Source organism: Lactuca sativa, chromosome 2 (assembly GCF_002870075.4).
Source record: "Lactuca sativa cultivar Salinas chromosome 2, Lsat_Salinas_v11, whole genome shotgun sequence".
In the NCBI taxonomy this organism is placed as follows: Eukaryota; Viridiplantae; Streptophyta; class Magnoliopsida; order Asterales; family Asteraceae; genus Lactuca; species Lactuca sativa.
This window is the reverse complement of record NC_056624.2, coordinates 159641196-159658472: the sequence shown is the minus strand read 5'-3', so window position 1 is coordinate 159658472 and position 17277 is coordinate 159641196. Positions and strand designations below refer to the sequence as shown.

Genomic DNA, 17277 nt, shown 5'->3' with positions numbered 1-17277 from the left:
TGCTCACCAAAGCTCTTGGTGCCAACCAACTTTAGTTTCTACTTGGCAAGATGTGCATTATTAATTTGAATGCTCCATCTTGAAGGGATGTATTGGATAGTGATAGCATAGATATTGATAATGTATTCTCGTTATTATCTTTTCCTATTGTTTAGGATGTTTGTTTTGCTCCCTTATTTAAATTCTTCTTCTATTGCTTTTTGATTAAGCAATCAATAAAATCGAATTACTTCCCTCATACCATCATAATTCTAGAAAATATACCTTGATCACAAGCGTTGTATTTATGATATTTCTACTTGCATTTCGAAGCAAACTTAATTGTCACTTGTGCTTGAAGTCATTCACGTTATCTCTATGAAATAAGTGTTAAGGTGTTGTATGAGGTGAATTGTTTCAACCTTGTCTTTCAAAGTTTTCTTCCACAAGTCCTTGAGCTTTTAAACCAAAAAGTGTTTAACAAGAAATATTATTAACCATTGAAATTTATTGTATTCCACTCCTATTCTACAATTTGTATCCTTGTAGTACTATTATAGCCAAGTCCACATGGTCCTATCACTTTTCACAAGTTTGTAAAAAATGTTTGGTACGCAGTGTATGCTGAAACAAAGGGAGATGAGAAATAAAAATCCATAACTTTCCATTCAAGATCAATCAGTACATGATAACATAAAAGAAACCAAACCAATAGCAATCATCGAGGTGACCTAACAGTGATCGTTTGGGATTTAAGCATTCAAAAAAAAAAAAAAAGTTGCCCAAGTTCGAACCTCACCAGCTTCAACCTTGGATGAATTGCTGTTCGGAAAAAAATCAGCCCACAAACTAACACTTTATTCTAGTTGCCACTTCAGATCTTATTCGACAAAATCCATCTTTATCTACTTTCTTTTGTTCACAAATTAAAATACCACTCTTCAATAAAGTCAAAACATCTCATCAATTGCAAGCAGCTCAACAGACATGGGCTGGAGTTGTACTATCCTACACGATCAATGATTGATGGTGGTGATCAACGCGCTTCATTTTCTCTGAAATTGTAGAATTCTTGCGCACAAGAGAAGCTGTTTCTATGCGTTTCTTGAGAACTTGACTTTTTCGCAGCTTTTGTAGGAGTTGTAGATCTGTAAAAAGGAAAGAAATTAAGTAGTCGAAGAAGATTGCGAGAAGATCAGTAAGAGATTTGTTAGTATTTACTGGTAACCTTCGTGGAAAGAAAGGCCTATCAAATAGAGGCATCAACTGAGCTCGAGGGATCATCTCCTTTCTTAACATTCGAACCTCTTCTTCCTCGATCATCTGGTTTCAGGTTTTCAATCAATGTAAATGTTCAAATGAGATCGTATATGTTTTTCCTGTTCTATTTATGGTAGTTCTATCTATATGTTGTTGTGCATCTGTGTATGCTTAACGACAAAATAAAGAAAGGGATTTATGTTAAATTTCACACGACTATACTTGCCTTCTGTATCTTCTCTATTTGCCTCTTTTGTTGCTCCATAAGATAGAGCTTGGTTGCAATCTGTATGCAAACAGTCTTAAACTTTAGTAAATGGATACAGGCGATACCCATTTGTAACCAAAATGTGGTCATAAATGTCACCAAATGTCATTAATTTGAAACCGAAAAGGACCTTTTCAGTAGGTTTACTTGAGCAAAACTCACCGAGTAGTTAAAGAAAGCACGTTTGACTGCTCTTTCCTTCGTTTGGAGTTTGACTTCCATGGATTTGGTGTTTTCTTTCGCTAGTGTTTGGAACTTGACATACTCAGGCTTCATATTTTCTTTTATTGATGTCTTTGTTGTGATAACCTGAACTAAGATAAATTCTTTTACTTCTAGTCGCAATAAATATTAGATACGATCACATTGGAAGTGAAGCTCTTTGTTTTAATGGCTCTTAATTAGTTCTTGTGATCAACATTTACATATAATAAATAAATCCAACTTTATTACAGCTACTCAATCAAAAAGTCATACCGAAGTTTTTGTTTTGATGGGAAGCGAAGAGGGGTCGGATTTCACAGGTCTTGTTGGTGAACGAACAGCATCACTGCTGTAAGAAGTATTCTTCACATACTTAAACCAACAACACGAAGGGAAACATGTTAGAATGTCTTAAACCTGGAAGAGAATTAGTAGATGGTGAAGAAAACATAAAGAAAGCGAATTAATGCATGATGATATTGACCTTGTGAGAAGTTTTTATTCTAGGGGTTTCCATAATGAGTGTAAATAACTTAAAAGAAGTTAAAGTTGAAGTGAAGTGAAGTGAAGAGTGTGTATAGTGTGTGTTATATATGGGAGTAGGGGTTGGAGATTTGTAGCCATCTGAGTTTCGGTGGATGTTGGAACATCATCAGCTTATTGGGAAAGTTGCATGCTTTCTTGCACCAAACTTTCTGATGAAACCCATCCTTCGTATTATTATGATTAGGACGAGGTGCATTATATAAAATGAAAAGAATCTTATCTATATGGATATTAATATTGCTATATTCGTCTTCCCATAGAGCATCAATTTGTCAGCTAATAGCAGGGGAAAAACATATTCGAGGAAGTTGCTTTTATTCACGAAAGAAACAAATACACATATACACATATATTCTTTAATTCTAAATTGAAGAAATCAAGAACATTAATTGCATTTCAATCATATGTTTTCCACATTTTGATTATTTACTGCGTCATTTTTGTCAACATTTTATTTTTGTCCATCAATTTTGTAAAATGTATATGACGTTTTAAATTAAGAATTCTATTAATGACAATTAAATCCCACCAAAAATAAAATTGATTAAATTAGGAATTCTATTAATAACAATTAAATCTCACCCAAAAATAAAATGAAAAAAATTACCCCGCCCCACCCCTCATTATCAGTACCCCTACGCTATCTTCCTTTTTATTTACATAATCTATCTAACCTAAGTTTTATACTGGAGAAGAAAATGGGGGAAAGAAGAAATATAATACCTGTGGGCTTTGATTTGTGTGAATCAGTCTTGTGTTTGATCATCATAGAAGGAGGAATGATATAGATATAAATTTTCTTTGGATTCTACTTTAATTAGATCATAGTTTAGTTCGATTTTGGCTACGTTTTAGCTTATGCTTCTTTTATTCTGTTTCAACTATGAAGTTCCAATCTATAAAACCTTCCAATTTAAGTTTAAATCGATAATGGTTATGTTTTTTTGAATCTGCTTCGATTTTGTTCTTATGATCTGTATTGTTGATTTTGATTTTTTAAGTTATAGGTATCTGGAGAGCAAAATGATGGACACATCAGCACCACTACCTCTCATCCATTGTTTTGATTTGTAAGATATGTCCACTAGGTAGTGAATTTGTATATGCCAATTTTATTTTTTATTTTTACATTTTTGTATATGCATTTAGTCAATGATTTTGTTTGTAGCTTACCAAGTCGTGAATGAGAAGATATACTTGAGTCAATGTCTATAATGCTTTCATCATTCGATCCATTCCTGGATTTGGAGATGAAATTCAAACCCTTATACCAGTGAGTGATCCACATATCCTACAACTTAGCAAAACCCAGAGATGATATGTGTTTTGATTTATTGTAAAAAACATATATTTTTTTTTATAAAAACACAAATTGGGCTCTCAGAAAGAAGTTATTCACCAATCCATTTTTAATATTATAAGAAAAACATCTTTTAGACTCAATAGCAAAGAAAAAACAAAGTTTTAGTATACAATGTAATAGATTACATCGATAAACCATATTGGAAAATGTTTGGGATTGAATACTTTATGAAAAATGTATACTAATTTTTATGTTACATATTATTCTGTTTCTTCAAGGAAGCATACATAGAACTCATATTGCTATTTTTTTTGCTTTTATAATACATTTTAGTTTTGAACTTGATGCTATGCAAGTACTTGCATTATCTGGGCATGCCGAGAAGTATAGTAAGAACCTTGCACAACCATATTCTTTCGTTTAACTGGTTTGGATCTTATTATTGAGTTTACTTTCTCAAGGATAAATGGCTACACCTTACACTCTTGAAAATAAGGTTGGGAACATTGTGAGTATCAAAGTTTTCTGAACAATAAGAGAAGATATTAGTATAAAAGTTGCAATATAAACCATTTGTAATTACATAATAATAACTAAACAAAGATATGTGAAAGATTATCTATACAATTTAAATTGCAATATATAACATAAAAATCCAATGAAAATTTTATTATATTCCATTCCATGCCTCACAAACATGTTTTTAGAATGAAATTATTCATTCTATTATCTTGCTTTTACGATTACCTATCCATTCCATTTCTTTGTTGTTCAATTCTTTGCAACCTCACATATCTCAAAAAAGTAATTCAGAAATCCATCACAAAAAAGAATCCATCACATGTTCTATCATTTCTATTTGCATATTTGTAGCTTGTTTGTACTATTGTCTATAAAATATTGTTGTTATATATGAAAGTTTATTTTCCCATTTTCATCTTTTTGTGTGTATATTTTAATCTTTCAGGCTTTTTAGAGTATTTGAGGGACCGTTTCTGCTTAGGAGTGGAGTGAAGTCAAGGTCCTTAAAACTGAAGGGTAGTTATATTTAGACCCACTTGAATAATGAAAATTTTTGTTGACATTAATTTCAATAATCATATGTATCCTAGAAGAGATATCAGAACAATAGTTTAATTTTTATAACGTTTCTTGTATTTATTTTTTAAATGTTGCATAGGTGATGGCTACAAGGTGTGGTTACCCTTGTCTAGGATCAATGGTAATTTGGTAACTCTATAAATATTACACTTTATTAAAGAGTACAAACGGATATATTTTACTTTTGGTTACTTATGAAAGAGGCAAGAGTATAATGGTCCTTTTAATATAAATTGTTTATTTTATTGTTTATTACCTTCTATGTCTACACCATAATTACTACATTTTGATTATGCTTATTAAATATGTCATAATATTTTATTTAATCTAAATTTATGATTTTCAGGTGTCTGGAATTGTAAGAGTTAGAGATTGTTTTCAATTCATTAATACTTTCAATTATTTCAATATATTTTGGGCTGTAAGTGCTTTAGATGTCGAAGCTTTTGATCATATTTGATAAATAGTAGTTAAAGGGGGTTGTTTTTTTAGATTATTGATTGTTATATTGAAACAATATATTTTTTTTAAATTAACAACATTATCTTTACCATTCAGTATGGAAACCATCATTCATGAACTAAATAATGCTTAATTGTTTCTTTCTGTATTCTATGTGACATATTATTTGGTTAAAGCCTTTGGCACCAAGGTGATGATATATCTTTTACTCTAGAGAATCCTACACAAAATATAGTGATATCTTCAAAGGTATCTTACCTAACTTTTTTAAAGCCTGTGGCACCAACAAGTTCTTTTAAGAGGTTAGTTTTGACTTTCCTCTTCATTTCAATTGAATGACTAAGTTCAATGTACAATGTCTACGTGTTTATATATTTTATATAAGGTTGGAGGTTTCGAATGGTTTTACCGTTGCAATCGGAAGTTGTTATACCCTAACGTATACTAGTGGTGAGTACCTTGCTTCATTTTTTTAGGTTTTCATGTGTTAAGAATTGATATTCTCTGGTTATAATAATAACAAACAATAATAATAATTGTTATAACAATAAAATTTCATTACTAGAAAAAGGCTTTTCATATGTACAACGTCTAAATATTTCTCATCTATATCTATATCTATATCTATCTATATCTATATCTATATATATATATATATATATATATATATATATATATATATATATATATATCTATATCTATATCTATATCTATATCTATATCTATATTTATATCTATATATACTTATAAAAGAAACATTTTTCCTTTCAACACATTCATTTGAGACTCCCATGACGTTTCAATTTCTTTCTAATAATAATTATAAGTTGGTTAATAAGGTTAAGTAAATATTAAACCTAAAGTGTAATCATATATAAACTAAATTTCAATATTCAAATAATATCTTTACTTCTACTTAATAAAGTTATGTTTCAACTTTTAACATATTATACTTAATTTAGTAGTTTTCATATATTGTTGGATGTAAATCGTTATCATTTTAAAGATATAATTTTGGAACAATTTGTATAAAATGCTTCAATTATTAATTTAAATATAGCATTACAGGTTCAACTTAAATATAAATTTTAGTTTAACTTAAAAAACCCAAATAATATTTTGTAAATAGTTAAAAGTGATTAATTGTGGTGTCTTCTAATAATAATTATAATTTGGTTAATAAGGTTAAATAAATATCAAACCTAAAGTGTAATAATAAATAAACTAAATTTTAATTTTAAAATAATATCTTTACTTCTACTTATAAAGTTATGTATTTAACTTTTCACATATTATACTTTATTTATTAGATTTAATATGTTGTTGTATTTAAACAATTATCAGTTTAAAGCTACAACTTTTGAACAGTTTGGACAAAATACTTAAATTGTTAATTTAAATATAACATTACAATGTCAACTTAAATATAAATTTCAGTTCCACTTAAAAAACCATAGAATATTTTGTAAATAGTTAAAAGTGATAAATCGTAGTGCTAAATGTAAAAACTAAATTGTAATCTCAATTTAACTAAAATATTTCCTAAGGATATTTTTATAACCGTTAAAAAATTTCAGATAGGTATCTTAAAATAACTTAAAATTATAATACTTAAAAATAACTTTATATAAATAATTATATTTTTATCTTTAAAATAAAAAAACAATGTTTGATGTTTTAAATAAATATAATGATAGAAATTAAAATATTAAGCAAATAAATTTTAAAAAATTAATTAACAATAACAAAAACTATAGATAACATTAAACCATCTATTATATTTACTTTATTTATGTGTAACTCGTAGGTAGAAGTCATTCAAACGATTAAGATTATGCAGTTATAATAGATGTATATATTATCATATAATTCAAAATAATCAATATATTATATCAATTTAGTATTCGAATTATTATATCAAATTTAACAACAGTTTATTTTTATATTTAAAAAAAACATATATTTATAAAAACTTCAACTATATAGGTGTTTCTGCACCACGCACGAACATTTGTCTAGTTCATTATAGACAAATATTTTTCATTGAGAACTATTCCATAACGGAAGATGACAAACATTTTGTTTGCCATAAATTTACCACATACATTTATAACCTACAATTATAACAAACATATACCACATTCATTTACGATTGACTTTCATATGCATGTTATAACATTTTTGTAATTCTTAACGAACATTTTATGACTTAAAATTAGAGGCATATTTTGTTCGCCCTAATTTTTTTGACATAATTTTATGACTTAAATTTCTATGTCATAATTTTATGTTTTTATAAAATCTATATTTTTTTCTAAGTTTATACCAATATATTAAACATTTAATATGTTATAATGAAAAATAAAATATCATACATGTACAAAAAGACAACAAATTGCACAAACCATTTATAATGTCCGATACAAACCATGTCCCAAATTTATCAAAAAGTAATTGTCAAATACATATCAATAGTAAATAAAGGATATGACATAAATAGGTCTAGTCTTCATGCACCTTGTCGAGCTCATCGGTCATATATTCATTCTTCACCCAAAACTGAGAAAAATTAATATATTAGCCACAAAAAATAATAATTAAATAATTATATATGAAAATTATACCACACTTCAAGTCCTTCATCATATACCTAATATATTTACTTACATTGTTATTAAACACTTCAAGTCCTTCGTTAACAATCATTTTCGTTAATTTTAGAACATAATACTCGTATTCTATAACGCCCATAAATTCAAGCTACACATAATAAGTAATAGTTATTAAAATAAAATCCTTAAATAGGATAATCTATAGTCATGCACGCTGTAGACTATATAATACAAGTTTCGTATTAAAGAAAAATATGAAAAATCAACCGAATCGTCCGTAAATCGTAAAAATAAGTGCTCATATATATATATATATATATATATATATATATATATATATATATATATATATATATATATATATATAAAGTATACGTCGACATGATCCTGAAAATATAAATTTCGTAGAAATCCAAGTTTATATGAAGGAGATATGAGTTTTATAAGATATAAAAATCAACCGAATAATTAAAAATTATTAATGTCAAAAGGTACGAAGAGAATGGTTAGCTTTTGGGTAAAGCACCAAAACAAAAGTCATAGTACTCTTTAAGATATGAATTTTGGTAAATGACACACCAAAATCGGAGTCCGAACGAGAGAGTTATGATTTTTGCAAAATCATTAAATCATATAAAAATAAAGGCTAAAAATAAATTCAGAATTAGCCAATGGAGCCTAAATGAAAGTTGTAGTACTTGTTGAGAGCTATGCGTGGAAAAAAGAAGGTCAAACACGGAGTCTGTATGAAGAAGTTATGGAATTTACAAAATTGGTGTTTTTCGCTGTAAGCGATGCCCGACGCGCGATTTTAGAAGGTGAAAACCCAAACCATGGAGAGCCTGACATGTGGTACAAAAATAGATGGGGAGATGTAACCTTAAAATGCATGACATGCACCCCATTTGCACGTCGTGCACCCCGAATTTGGCTATAAATAGAGCTTCAGCCCCCCATTCGACATTCAAACCTCTTCAATTCATTCCTCTCGAGTTCCTTCAAATTTTAGCCCTTTTTTCCTTAGTTTTAGTCTTTGGCGAACCCCTAGGATTTATAACACCTTGTTTCAAATTGTTTCATAATTTAGGGCCCTAACCCGATGATCAATTATCATAAGGATTTGGGTCTTGCGGAAAGAGATGTTTAGGACCATTTGGTTGTGGATAATGTAGGTTGTGGGTACCAAGAATTCGGTTTGTGCTTTGGAACCCAAGGGTATAATAGTAAAGTGATGGTTTGGGCCTTTCATTAATTTTGGATATATGTTCGAAAAGTTTTAAGGCAAAGGAGAGTTGATAGGATTGTAGAGCTTCTCATCACCTTTCGGTGGATATAAGGATCATCGAAATCGGAGTTAGAAAGAAGAAGTTTTGGCTTTCGGAAGTTAGAAGAATTATAGGTTAGTCGAGTACATTGGGCGTACTGGCCTAAGTGATCGTAGGTGCATTATGGAGTATGCTTGGCGTACTCAAGTTAGGTTCAAACCCTATTATCTTCAGCCTCCATCCTATTTAACCCTAAATTCGAAACCCTATCCTCTCTTGTGTGAATTTCAAGTCTTGGTGTGATTTTTGGTTTGCCTTGGAGAAGAAGGAGATCTTGTAAGCAGTGTTGCTTGGCTTGAAGATTACGGATCCAAGCTCTAATCATCTTCATCAACTTCCAGGAGGTATAAAGCTTCTAACTTGATGACTCTTTGTGTTAGATCTAGTGAAGGGCTTGTTTTGGGTTTATTATGGTCCCTTGAATCATCCTTGTGAGTATGAGCTACTACAAGAGCTTAGAATGTTAGATCTTAGCATTTCTGAGGTTGTTGGTGCATAGAAATGTCATCTTGATGGGTTTTGATGAATCATGCTTAATTTGGTGGTCATATTATGGGTTTAGATGGATAAAAATGGGTTTTGGGTCCCATTATGACATGCAAAGGAGTAAAGTTGGTAACTTTATGGAGTAAGACCTTATTTAGAGGTTAGATCAGAGTTTGGACATTTAGGTCTTAAGAATTAAGTGCTTATTGAGAGTTTTGGATCCTAAATTGAGTATGTGGGCGTACGTATGTGTACGCTCAATGTAATTCATAGATTTCCCGTTTTCAGCTTTGGCAGGTTGTACATTGTGCAACGGCAGGCAGTACGCGGAGCGTACAAATTTGGTATCCAGGGCGTACTCCTGGAGTGCTCCATTTGGGCCTTTTGAGCCTTTTGAGCCTTGGGTCTTTTAGGATGTGGGCCATGAGCTGTTGGGCCAGATATAGGAAGGGTAAAATGGTCTTTTACCCACTGGAAGGATAGAATATTAATTGGACCTTGGATTTTGGGAAATTATCTTAAGTATTGATTAGGGATAATTTGATGTTCAGTGTGAGGATCCTGGTAGCAGCAACGTGTGTGTTTCAGTCATCTTGGATTGAGGTGAGTCTTCTCACTATACACGTGGGTCGATGTCACCAATACGGGCCCACTAGGATCTGTTATGCTAGTTTTCTTTGTGACTCTTGCATGGTATGTTGGTGTAGGCCCATTTTATGACAAGCTAAGCCTATTTTTAAGCTATGCTGGGCCCACATACCAGGAAGGGCTAGGCCCAATGTATGTTATATAGGATGCTAGTTGTCTATGTGACTCTTGCATGGTAATATCGGGTTGGGCTCATTGTATGAGGGCTAGGCCCAATGATATGTATGGTATGTGGTATTTTGGGGAACTCACTAAGCTTTGTACTTACAATTTTATAGTTATGGTTTTAGGTACTTCTGGTTTGAAAGGGAAGGGCCCGACTTGATCGTAGCACATCTACCTATGTTTCCGCAACTCTATGATTTTGGGATTGTACTCTGATAATTGTTTTTATTCTGAAATACTTTTGAATGATTGGAAAAAGGATTATTGGCGTTTCTGGTTGAATTAAACATGAAAATTTTACCTTATAATTTTTGGGATGTTACACGATCCCTAAAGTAGTAGTAGCTAGCAAGTAGAAGTTCTACCAGCACAACTTTCAGACTTTTTTTAGGGAATCTTTGTAAGTTAAATTACACTCGACTTTATCTTAGTGTAATTTATATTTATAATTCATAGTCGTTATTATGAACCTATAAATAAGATTTATTAGTAATTCCATGTCATTATACTGATTTATCTACTTACGGGAGATGTGTCTAGAATGGTCACGTAGGCTTGGTTGTTTTATTTCAGAAAAGCTATTATGCCAAAATGGTCCTACCACCCAACTATCATGCCTGGTTGATCCTTACTTGATAGATCTTGATGTAGACATTGATATTAGTGAGGAATCTAGACTATAATTATTATTGTCACAAGGATTACAAAACTAAACTAAGGCTTAGTACTTTATGCGTCCAAGTCTTTTCAAAGTATGAAGCGAAGCTCTGCTGAAACCGTCAGTCATCCATTTTTGTCAAGTGAGTGTATAGTTACTTTCATCTTACACACACACACACACACACACATATATATATATATATATATATATATATATATATATATATATATGTGAAGTATCTAGATAATTACATGCTTATGTGCTTAAAATCGGTGCTGAGAATATTATGTGTTAGATAAGATATTATGAGATGATATTTAACTGATTTAATTATATAAGTATTACTAGATTATGACCAGCGTTAAATGTGGGGGAACGAATAAATAAAATATAAATGTATATAGATATTGCAGAATAATTATAAGAAAATCAGGGTTATTGGTATTATTGAAATGTGTAGAAAATATATTGAAGTTGGTAATATATATAGTCGTTGAAGGACCTCTTCATAGACAATATTTTTTGTTTTATTAGTTGAAACCTTGCTCATCACAAAGTACCTTTAAACCTTTTTTACTTGTGACATGGGAAATAGCTACATATAGCTAACCATGGGTGAAAACAGGTCACGCAAATATAATCCAACATTTGACTATGTACTTTCAATATACATTGTTATTTCATGGTTATATTGCAAAATAGAATTGTTTATTTCAAAAAATAGCAACTTATTTATGTTTATTCTAAATGAACCAAATTAACCCCCACAATATTAAATACAAAGAAACTCTTACAAATAAATAAAAAAAGTAGTTATGTTTGCTCGATTTAGATATTGCCCATGACTCATTGAAAATGTCAAAAATACATAATTGACACACAACTTACTTGTTATTATGAGACGAACTAAACAATTTAAACACATGATGATGTCTTTTTTTATTTTATGATAATGATAAAATAATGGAAAAATGAATGATTACTTCAAGACGTTTGCGGACGTTTGAGTAAGGTTTATGGTCTTAACTGCTGGGTATTTATATCTTTTACATATAACTATTAAATGGTTATTCAATATGAATTAAAAGTTCATTGCTATTTCTTGCCGATTTAGAAGTATGTTTCGACCATTTTTGCATAAAATAAAAAACATATAGGTTCTTTTAGTATTACTGTAATCCTATTTTCATATAAAACTATTTTTTTCGCATTAGACCAAAGTCGGTGTTCTTTTAGCATTATTATCATCATATATTATACATTCTTGATAGTTTTGAAAAGTTCGCTGCAATTTCTTATTTCTTTTTGAAAGTTCGTTGTAATTTCTTGTTGCTTTTAGAAATAAGTTTTAGACTATTTTTTTGTATCAGACCAAATCTGAAGGTTATTTTTGCATTATTAACATTGTATATGCTCCATTTCATTTTTATTATTTGAATATAGTTTTTTGTAGTTCAAAACCAATACAAATATAAAAATACTGACTATATATTAACCGACTCTCTATAATGTATAATTAAAAATCAAGACATTATAATCATAATGTATTGATGTTAGTTAAAATGTAATTTATTTGGGGATAATGTTACTTTTGGTTATTTATTTGGGAGGTATAATATGTATTCTACATTACAAGTGCTTATCTATTGAACTTAAGATTTGTTACTTTAGAATTTTTGTAACATCTCGAAATACGGCCCAAAAATTTTCGTTTTAATAATAATAAAAATCATATACTGAACGTCATATCATAAAACCATACGTCAAATATCTCAAACCATAATAAAATATTGTGATACAACTGTATCAAATCAAACTAAGTATCAAAACAAACTCCCAGGAGAAAAACTAAAGCTGTGGTATGTGCGATACCATCATCCCGAGCTTTTCTCTTTACTTGCGGAAGAACCTGAAACCAAAACTGAAACTGTAAGCACGAAGCTTAGTGAGTTCCCCCAAACTACCACACACCATACAATACATATAAATTACATATTGGGCCTTGCCCACTATGTAACAACCCGTTATTTCCGGGCATTATAAACCGAGTCTTGTAACCCCTTTTGAATGTAATGGGAATATCATCGATAAATGAATTATTCAAAAGATCTGATTTGGAGTACACTATGTAGTAGATATCGTCTTAAAGGTTTCCAAATATATAAAGAACACTAAAATCCGAGTTGTGACGAAGAAGTTATGACCATTCTAAGATTTCCGACAAAACCGGCAACACCGATTAAACGAAAAACGCGAAGTTTCAATACAATAGTTTTTAGCCTTAAGTTTGACATGTATTAAGCCAAAAGTAACTAGATAGAATTATGGGGATCTTCAATACCCCTACGTACATATAAAGACCGCCGAAAATGGAGTTGAAACGGAGAAATTATTGTTGTTTGAAGTTGAATTGGGAATTGGGGATTTTGCCTTACGTAGGGTGTAGGATAGCTACGGATGGTGTAGATGATGAAATCATATCATGATTTTAATGATCTATGCATAACGTAGCCGTTGCTGACCAAAACCCTAACCCTAAGGTTTTAAGCCCTATTTAAGGGCTCTAAATTATTGGAAACCTTCCCATATCCAGCCTCCATCACCTCATATCGTTCCTTTGAAACTCTAGCCACCAATTGTGAATTTTGGAAGCATTAGTGTGATTTTTTGTGCATTATTGAAGAAGGGGTCCATTGGAGAAGCAAGGGTGAGCTCCAAGATTTATAGATTCAGACTTTGCACTTCATCACCTATCTCTAGAAGGTATGAAGCTTGCATCTTGATGTTCATTTTTGTTAGATCTAATTAGCTCATGGGTTTTTTATGTTTTTTGTTCCTTAACCTTGGTCCTTGTGAGTATGGGTTACTCCAGACCATTTGAATGCCCCTATTTGATGTTTTTGAGGTTTTAGAGTCATAAAAATGAGAGCTCTGGCACTCTCATCCATCCCTGCATGAGTTGTTGAGCAAAAGGTGTCATATTAGGCTTAAAGTTTGGTTGTGTGTTCATCTTGGCCATGCAAAAGGATAAATTCAAAGACTTTATCCATTAAGATATTCATTTAGATTAGATCCAAGAGTTTGAGAGTTTGGCCTTTTATATTAAGAGCTTAATAGAAGTTTTGGGATTGTTGAGAGAAAAATTTTTAAGAAACACACTTCAACAAACGTTAGAACAAGTTATAATGCAAAATAAGTTTAACTTAAAGGATCATAAAGCTCAACAATAATAAGAAGTTAAAGTTAGAAAGTTAGATAATTAGATGCGAAAATGTAAGGAAATATAAATGACAACAAATATTATATCAAGTAAACACTAAGCTGATTCTTAACAAGGATTGCATTCAAACCAAGTTAGTAAGTGTGATCAACCTAAAGTGATTAAGTTAAGAGTGACTTGCCCCGTAGGAGAGATTAAGATCTTAAGATTAGAGTTTAAGTTCAGTAAGATCTTGAGAATAAGAGAGTAATGAGATAAGATGTAAGATATAAGGTGAAAGAGAGATGTGTATTGCAATTGAAGTGGAAGACTATATTTATAGAGTTCCGAGAACATTACAGGAGAATAAACAAATACTATAATTTAAAATAAGTGTCCATGCAAGGCACATTGGATAATACATAGTAAATACATAAGTTAAAAACACTAAGTCTTTGTTTTGATATGAAGGTTGCAGATGGCGTCGCCCCTTCTCGTTGCGGTAACAGAAGCAACATTGTGGTATTGAGGAGGACTTCAGATTGAGGTTCAAGAGGGTCACTTTCTTGATTCAATAATTTCCCCCCTAAGTGACCTCTTTAACCTTCTCACTTGTTGAGTTTCAAAAACTTGATCAGCAACCACCAAAATTTTCTAACTTCTCCCAGCCATTTGATCATTCGGGTGATCTCGAATTTGACTTTGTCAGTTGTGTGCTTTGATCTCTGCACTGAAGTCAGAGTGACTTCTAGTTGCCTTCGGGTTAGGCAGTGCATGGCAGTGATGGGAACAAAGTACTTAACATCGATGTTTACTCTTTTGAACACAACTCCCAGTTCTGGAAAGTTGGTTGCACTCAAGGATCGCTCTTGATACCCTTCTGTATAAACAGGTGCAGGATCAAGTGGAGGAAGGTTGAATTTTTGAGCAAGTGTCATATGAATATCAACATCTATTTTGGCAAAATCGCACACCGCACATCTCGGGTACTCACAAGCTTTTTCATAAGCTATCTTCATTTTGGAATGTTTGTCCGATTTGAGTTGAAATACCCTTGCGATTAAGAACACCTCTTCCGGATTCATACACGGAAAGTCAGCCTGAGTTCGGACATAATCACAGTCTCTTCTTGTCAGAGTGTACTGAACGAACTCGAATTTCATGAACTTTCTGACCTTGTAGTTCTTCACTCCAGAGGGCCTATCGCTTGACCAAATATCCTCGAACTTGGATCCATGCTTTCCATGTAACTTGTTAAGACGTTCGAATTCCAGAGGTAGCCTTTGATCATCAGGGAGGCTTTGGTCGAATGGTTCAAAAACGACGAAGAACATGGCATTTGGAGAAATGGGAATATCCCAGTAGCCGTCTTCTGGAGGTTCAACATATGATAACACACGCCTGTAGTCTTCATCAAGAAGCCTGCGGGTTGGATTAACCCATGAATTGATTAGGGTTTCATGATTTCATCCAAGATGGTGTCTAACCCATGGTCTCTCCAAAATTATTCAACAAACTTAGCTGCATTCCAGTCGATTTTTCTTTGTTTTGTTGCGGGGAAGTCTTCGAAATGTTCAGATGACATTGTTGGATCTAGGTTTTGAAGTTGAGGAGGGGTTTCTTGATGAGGAGAGTCATGTTGTTCATCTTGAATTTGTTGTTGTTGCGGAGGAGATTTCGGAGGAGAACGCACCAGAGTGGGATTTTTTTATTTTTGAGTAGAAGGCACCAGAGTGGGACTTTTTCCTTTTTGAGGAGAAGGAACCAGAGTGGGAGTTTTTGTTGGATCCAAAGTTAAGATTGGAGATTGATGAGCTGCAATACTTGGCTGAGTAGATGCAAAATGAGATGGACCATAGTTTGGTATGGGGATTGCTGATTGAGATTGATGGAGCTATGGTTCAGAACATTCACTTCCCTTTTTTGAGGAAGTAACTTGTTTCTCCTCAAACCATTGATGGAGACCATAAATCTTGATGAAAACGTTGCTGAATTGAGACTTGAGGAGATCAGATAGTTGCTGATTGTTGGGGATCTTTGTGTTGAACAACAGTTGATGGATGTCTTTTGTGAGCTTTAGAAGTTCTTGACCATGAAAGCTTGCGGTCAGGGAGCATTGGAGGTTGTTGATCGTTGATTGAAGCACTGCAATGGTTGATTCGTAAGCATTGTAAGTTTCCTCAACAAGCTTCTTGGGTTGAATAGCCTGATCCGCAATCAATGATTGAAGTTCGGTTTTGATTGCGGTGACCTCCTGAATGAGACGTTCAGCGGTTGTTAGGAACTCTTTGTGGTCTGCGGTTCTATTGTTGTCCAAGGCTAGAATACCCATTTCAACTTTGAGTGATATCCTTTCAGCAGCCAGACATTCCCTTGTCTCTAATCGTTCAAGTCTCTCATCAATAGACTGTAGACCAGCAACTTCTGTTGGTTGTGGGTTGTAACTGCGACTAAGATCTTATTAACTTTCTCCTGAAGACTCAAAAATTCCTTGCGAGTGACAACCATTTTCTTCTTTTTCTTCTTCCTTTGGCTTGGAAGTGGAGTGTTGAGAACCGTTGGAGTCTTCATCATCAAAAACCATCATAAATTCATCTGATTGAGTTGGTTGATTAACTTCAGTCATATACAGATCATCCAGACGAAAGCTTTGTACGAAGCTAACTTTTATTGTTGTACCGTCTTCATTGGATCCATGGATTTCAGTAGTTGGAGGAGGCTCGGAAGGACCTGCACCACCTTGAAGATCTTGAGCTTTCTGGATTGTTTCGGCCATGGTGGTCATCCTGTCTCGAACTTTGAGGATGGTGGCTACAGTGTTGGCGTTATTGATTGCATCCACCCAGTACTTGGCAATAGTTTGAATTTTTTGCTCCTTCTGTTGTTGTTGTTTGGTTTGTTGATCCTTGCAGGCCTGAAATGCCCTTCGAAAAGCTTCATACTTTTTGACTTCAGATTCAGTATTTGGTTGATACCGAATCCAAGAGTCATCAGAATCATATCCATCAAATCCTTGATGTCGCACCAGGGTGTCCCCCGGGTTCATGGATCCTTGCAC

The 17277-nt window shown here is 32.3% G+C and overlaps 1 protein-coding gene and 1 long non-coding RNA gene across 5 annotated transcripts; one reads left to right on the top strand and one right to left on the bottom strand.

Moving 5' to 3' along the window:
* Positions 1 to 619: 619 nt before the first annotated feature.
* LOC111916047 (microtubule-destabilizing protein 60) lies at positions 620 to 2329 on the bottom strand. Of its 4 annotated transcripts, none has more exons than XM_042899232.2 (6): positions 2196 to 2329; positions 1985 to 2083; positions 1670 to 1816; positions 1466 to 1525; positions 1201 to 1302; positions 620 to 1127 (listed from the first exon to the last, which is right to left on the bottom strand). In XM_042899232.2, the coding sequence occupies exons 1-6, from the start codon at positions 2226 to 2228 to the stop codon at positions 1074 to 1076; spliced, it is 495 nt and encodes a 164-aa protein (XP_042755166.1). In that variant the 5' UTR covers positions 2229 to 2329; the 3' UTR covers positions 620 to 1073. The 4 variants fall into 4 exon arrangements, with proteins under 4 accessions (XP_042755166.1, XP_023767465.1, XP_023767463.1 ...); XM_023911697.3 differs by having other exon boundaries at positions 1208 to 1302; XM_023911695.3 differs by having other exon boundaries at positions 620 to 1302.
* On the top strand, positions 1186 to 3637 carry LOC111916048 (uncharacterized). Its single transcript, XR_002858361.3, has 3 exons — positions 1186 to 1325; positions 1963 to 3345; positions 3426 to 3637. It is a non-coding gene; the product is annotated as an uncharacterized LOC111916048 (long non-coding RNA).
* The last annotated feature ends 13640 nt before the right edge of the window (positions 3638 to 17277 follow it).

Excerpts from the sequence above, each read along its gene's own strand:
- LOC111916047 (XM_023911695.3), bottom strand. The coding sequence starts at position 2,228 with ATGGAAACCCCTAGAATAAAAACTTCTCACAAG. Across the intron at positions 1,817-1,984 it reads CCATCAAAACAAAAACTTCG|GTTATCACAACAAAGACATC; the intron begins GTATGACTTTTT and ends ATCTTAGTTCAG. Across the intron at positions 1,526-1,669 it reads GTGCTTTCTTTAACTACTCG|ATTGCAACCAAGCTCTATCT; the intron begins GTGAGTTTTGCT and ends GTTTGCATACAG.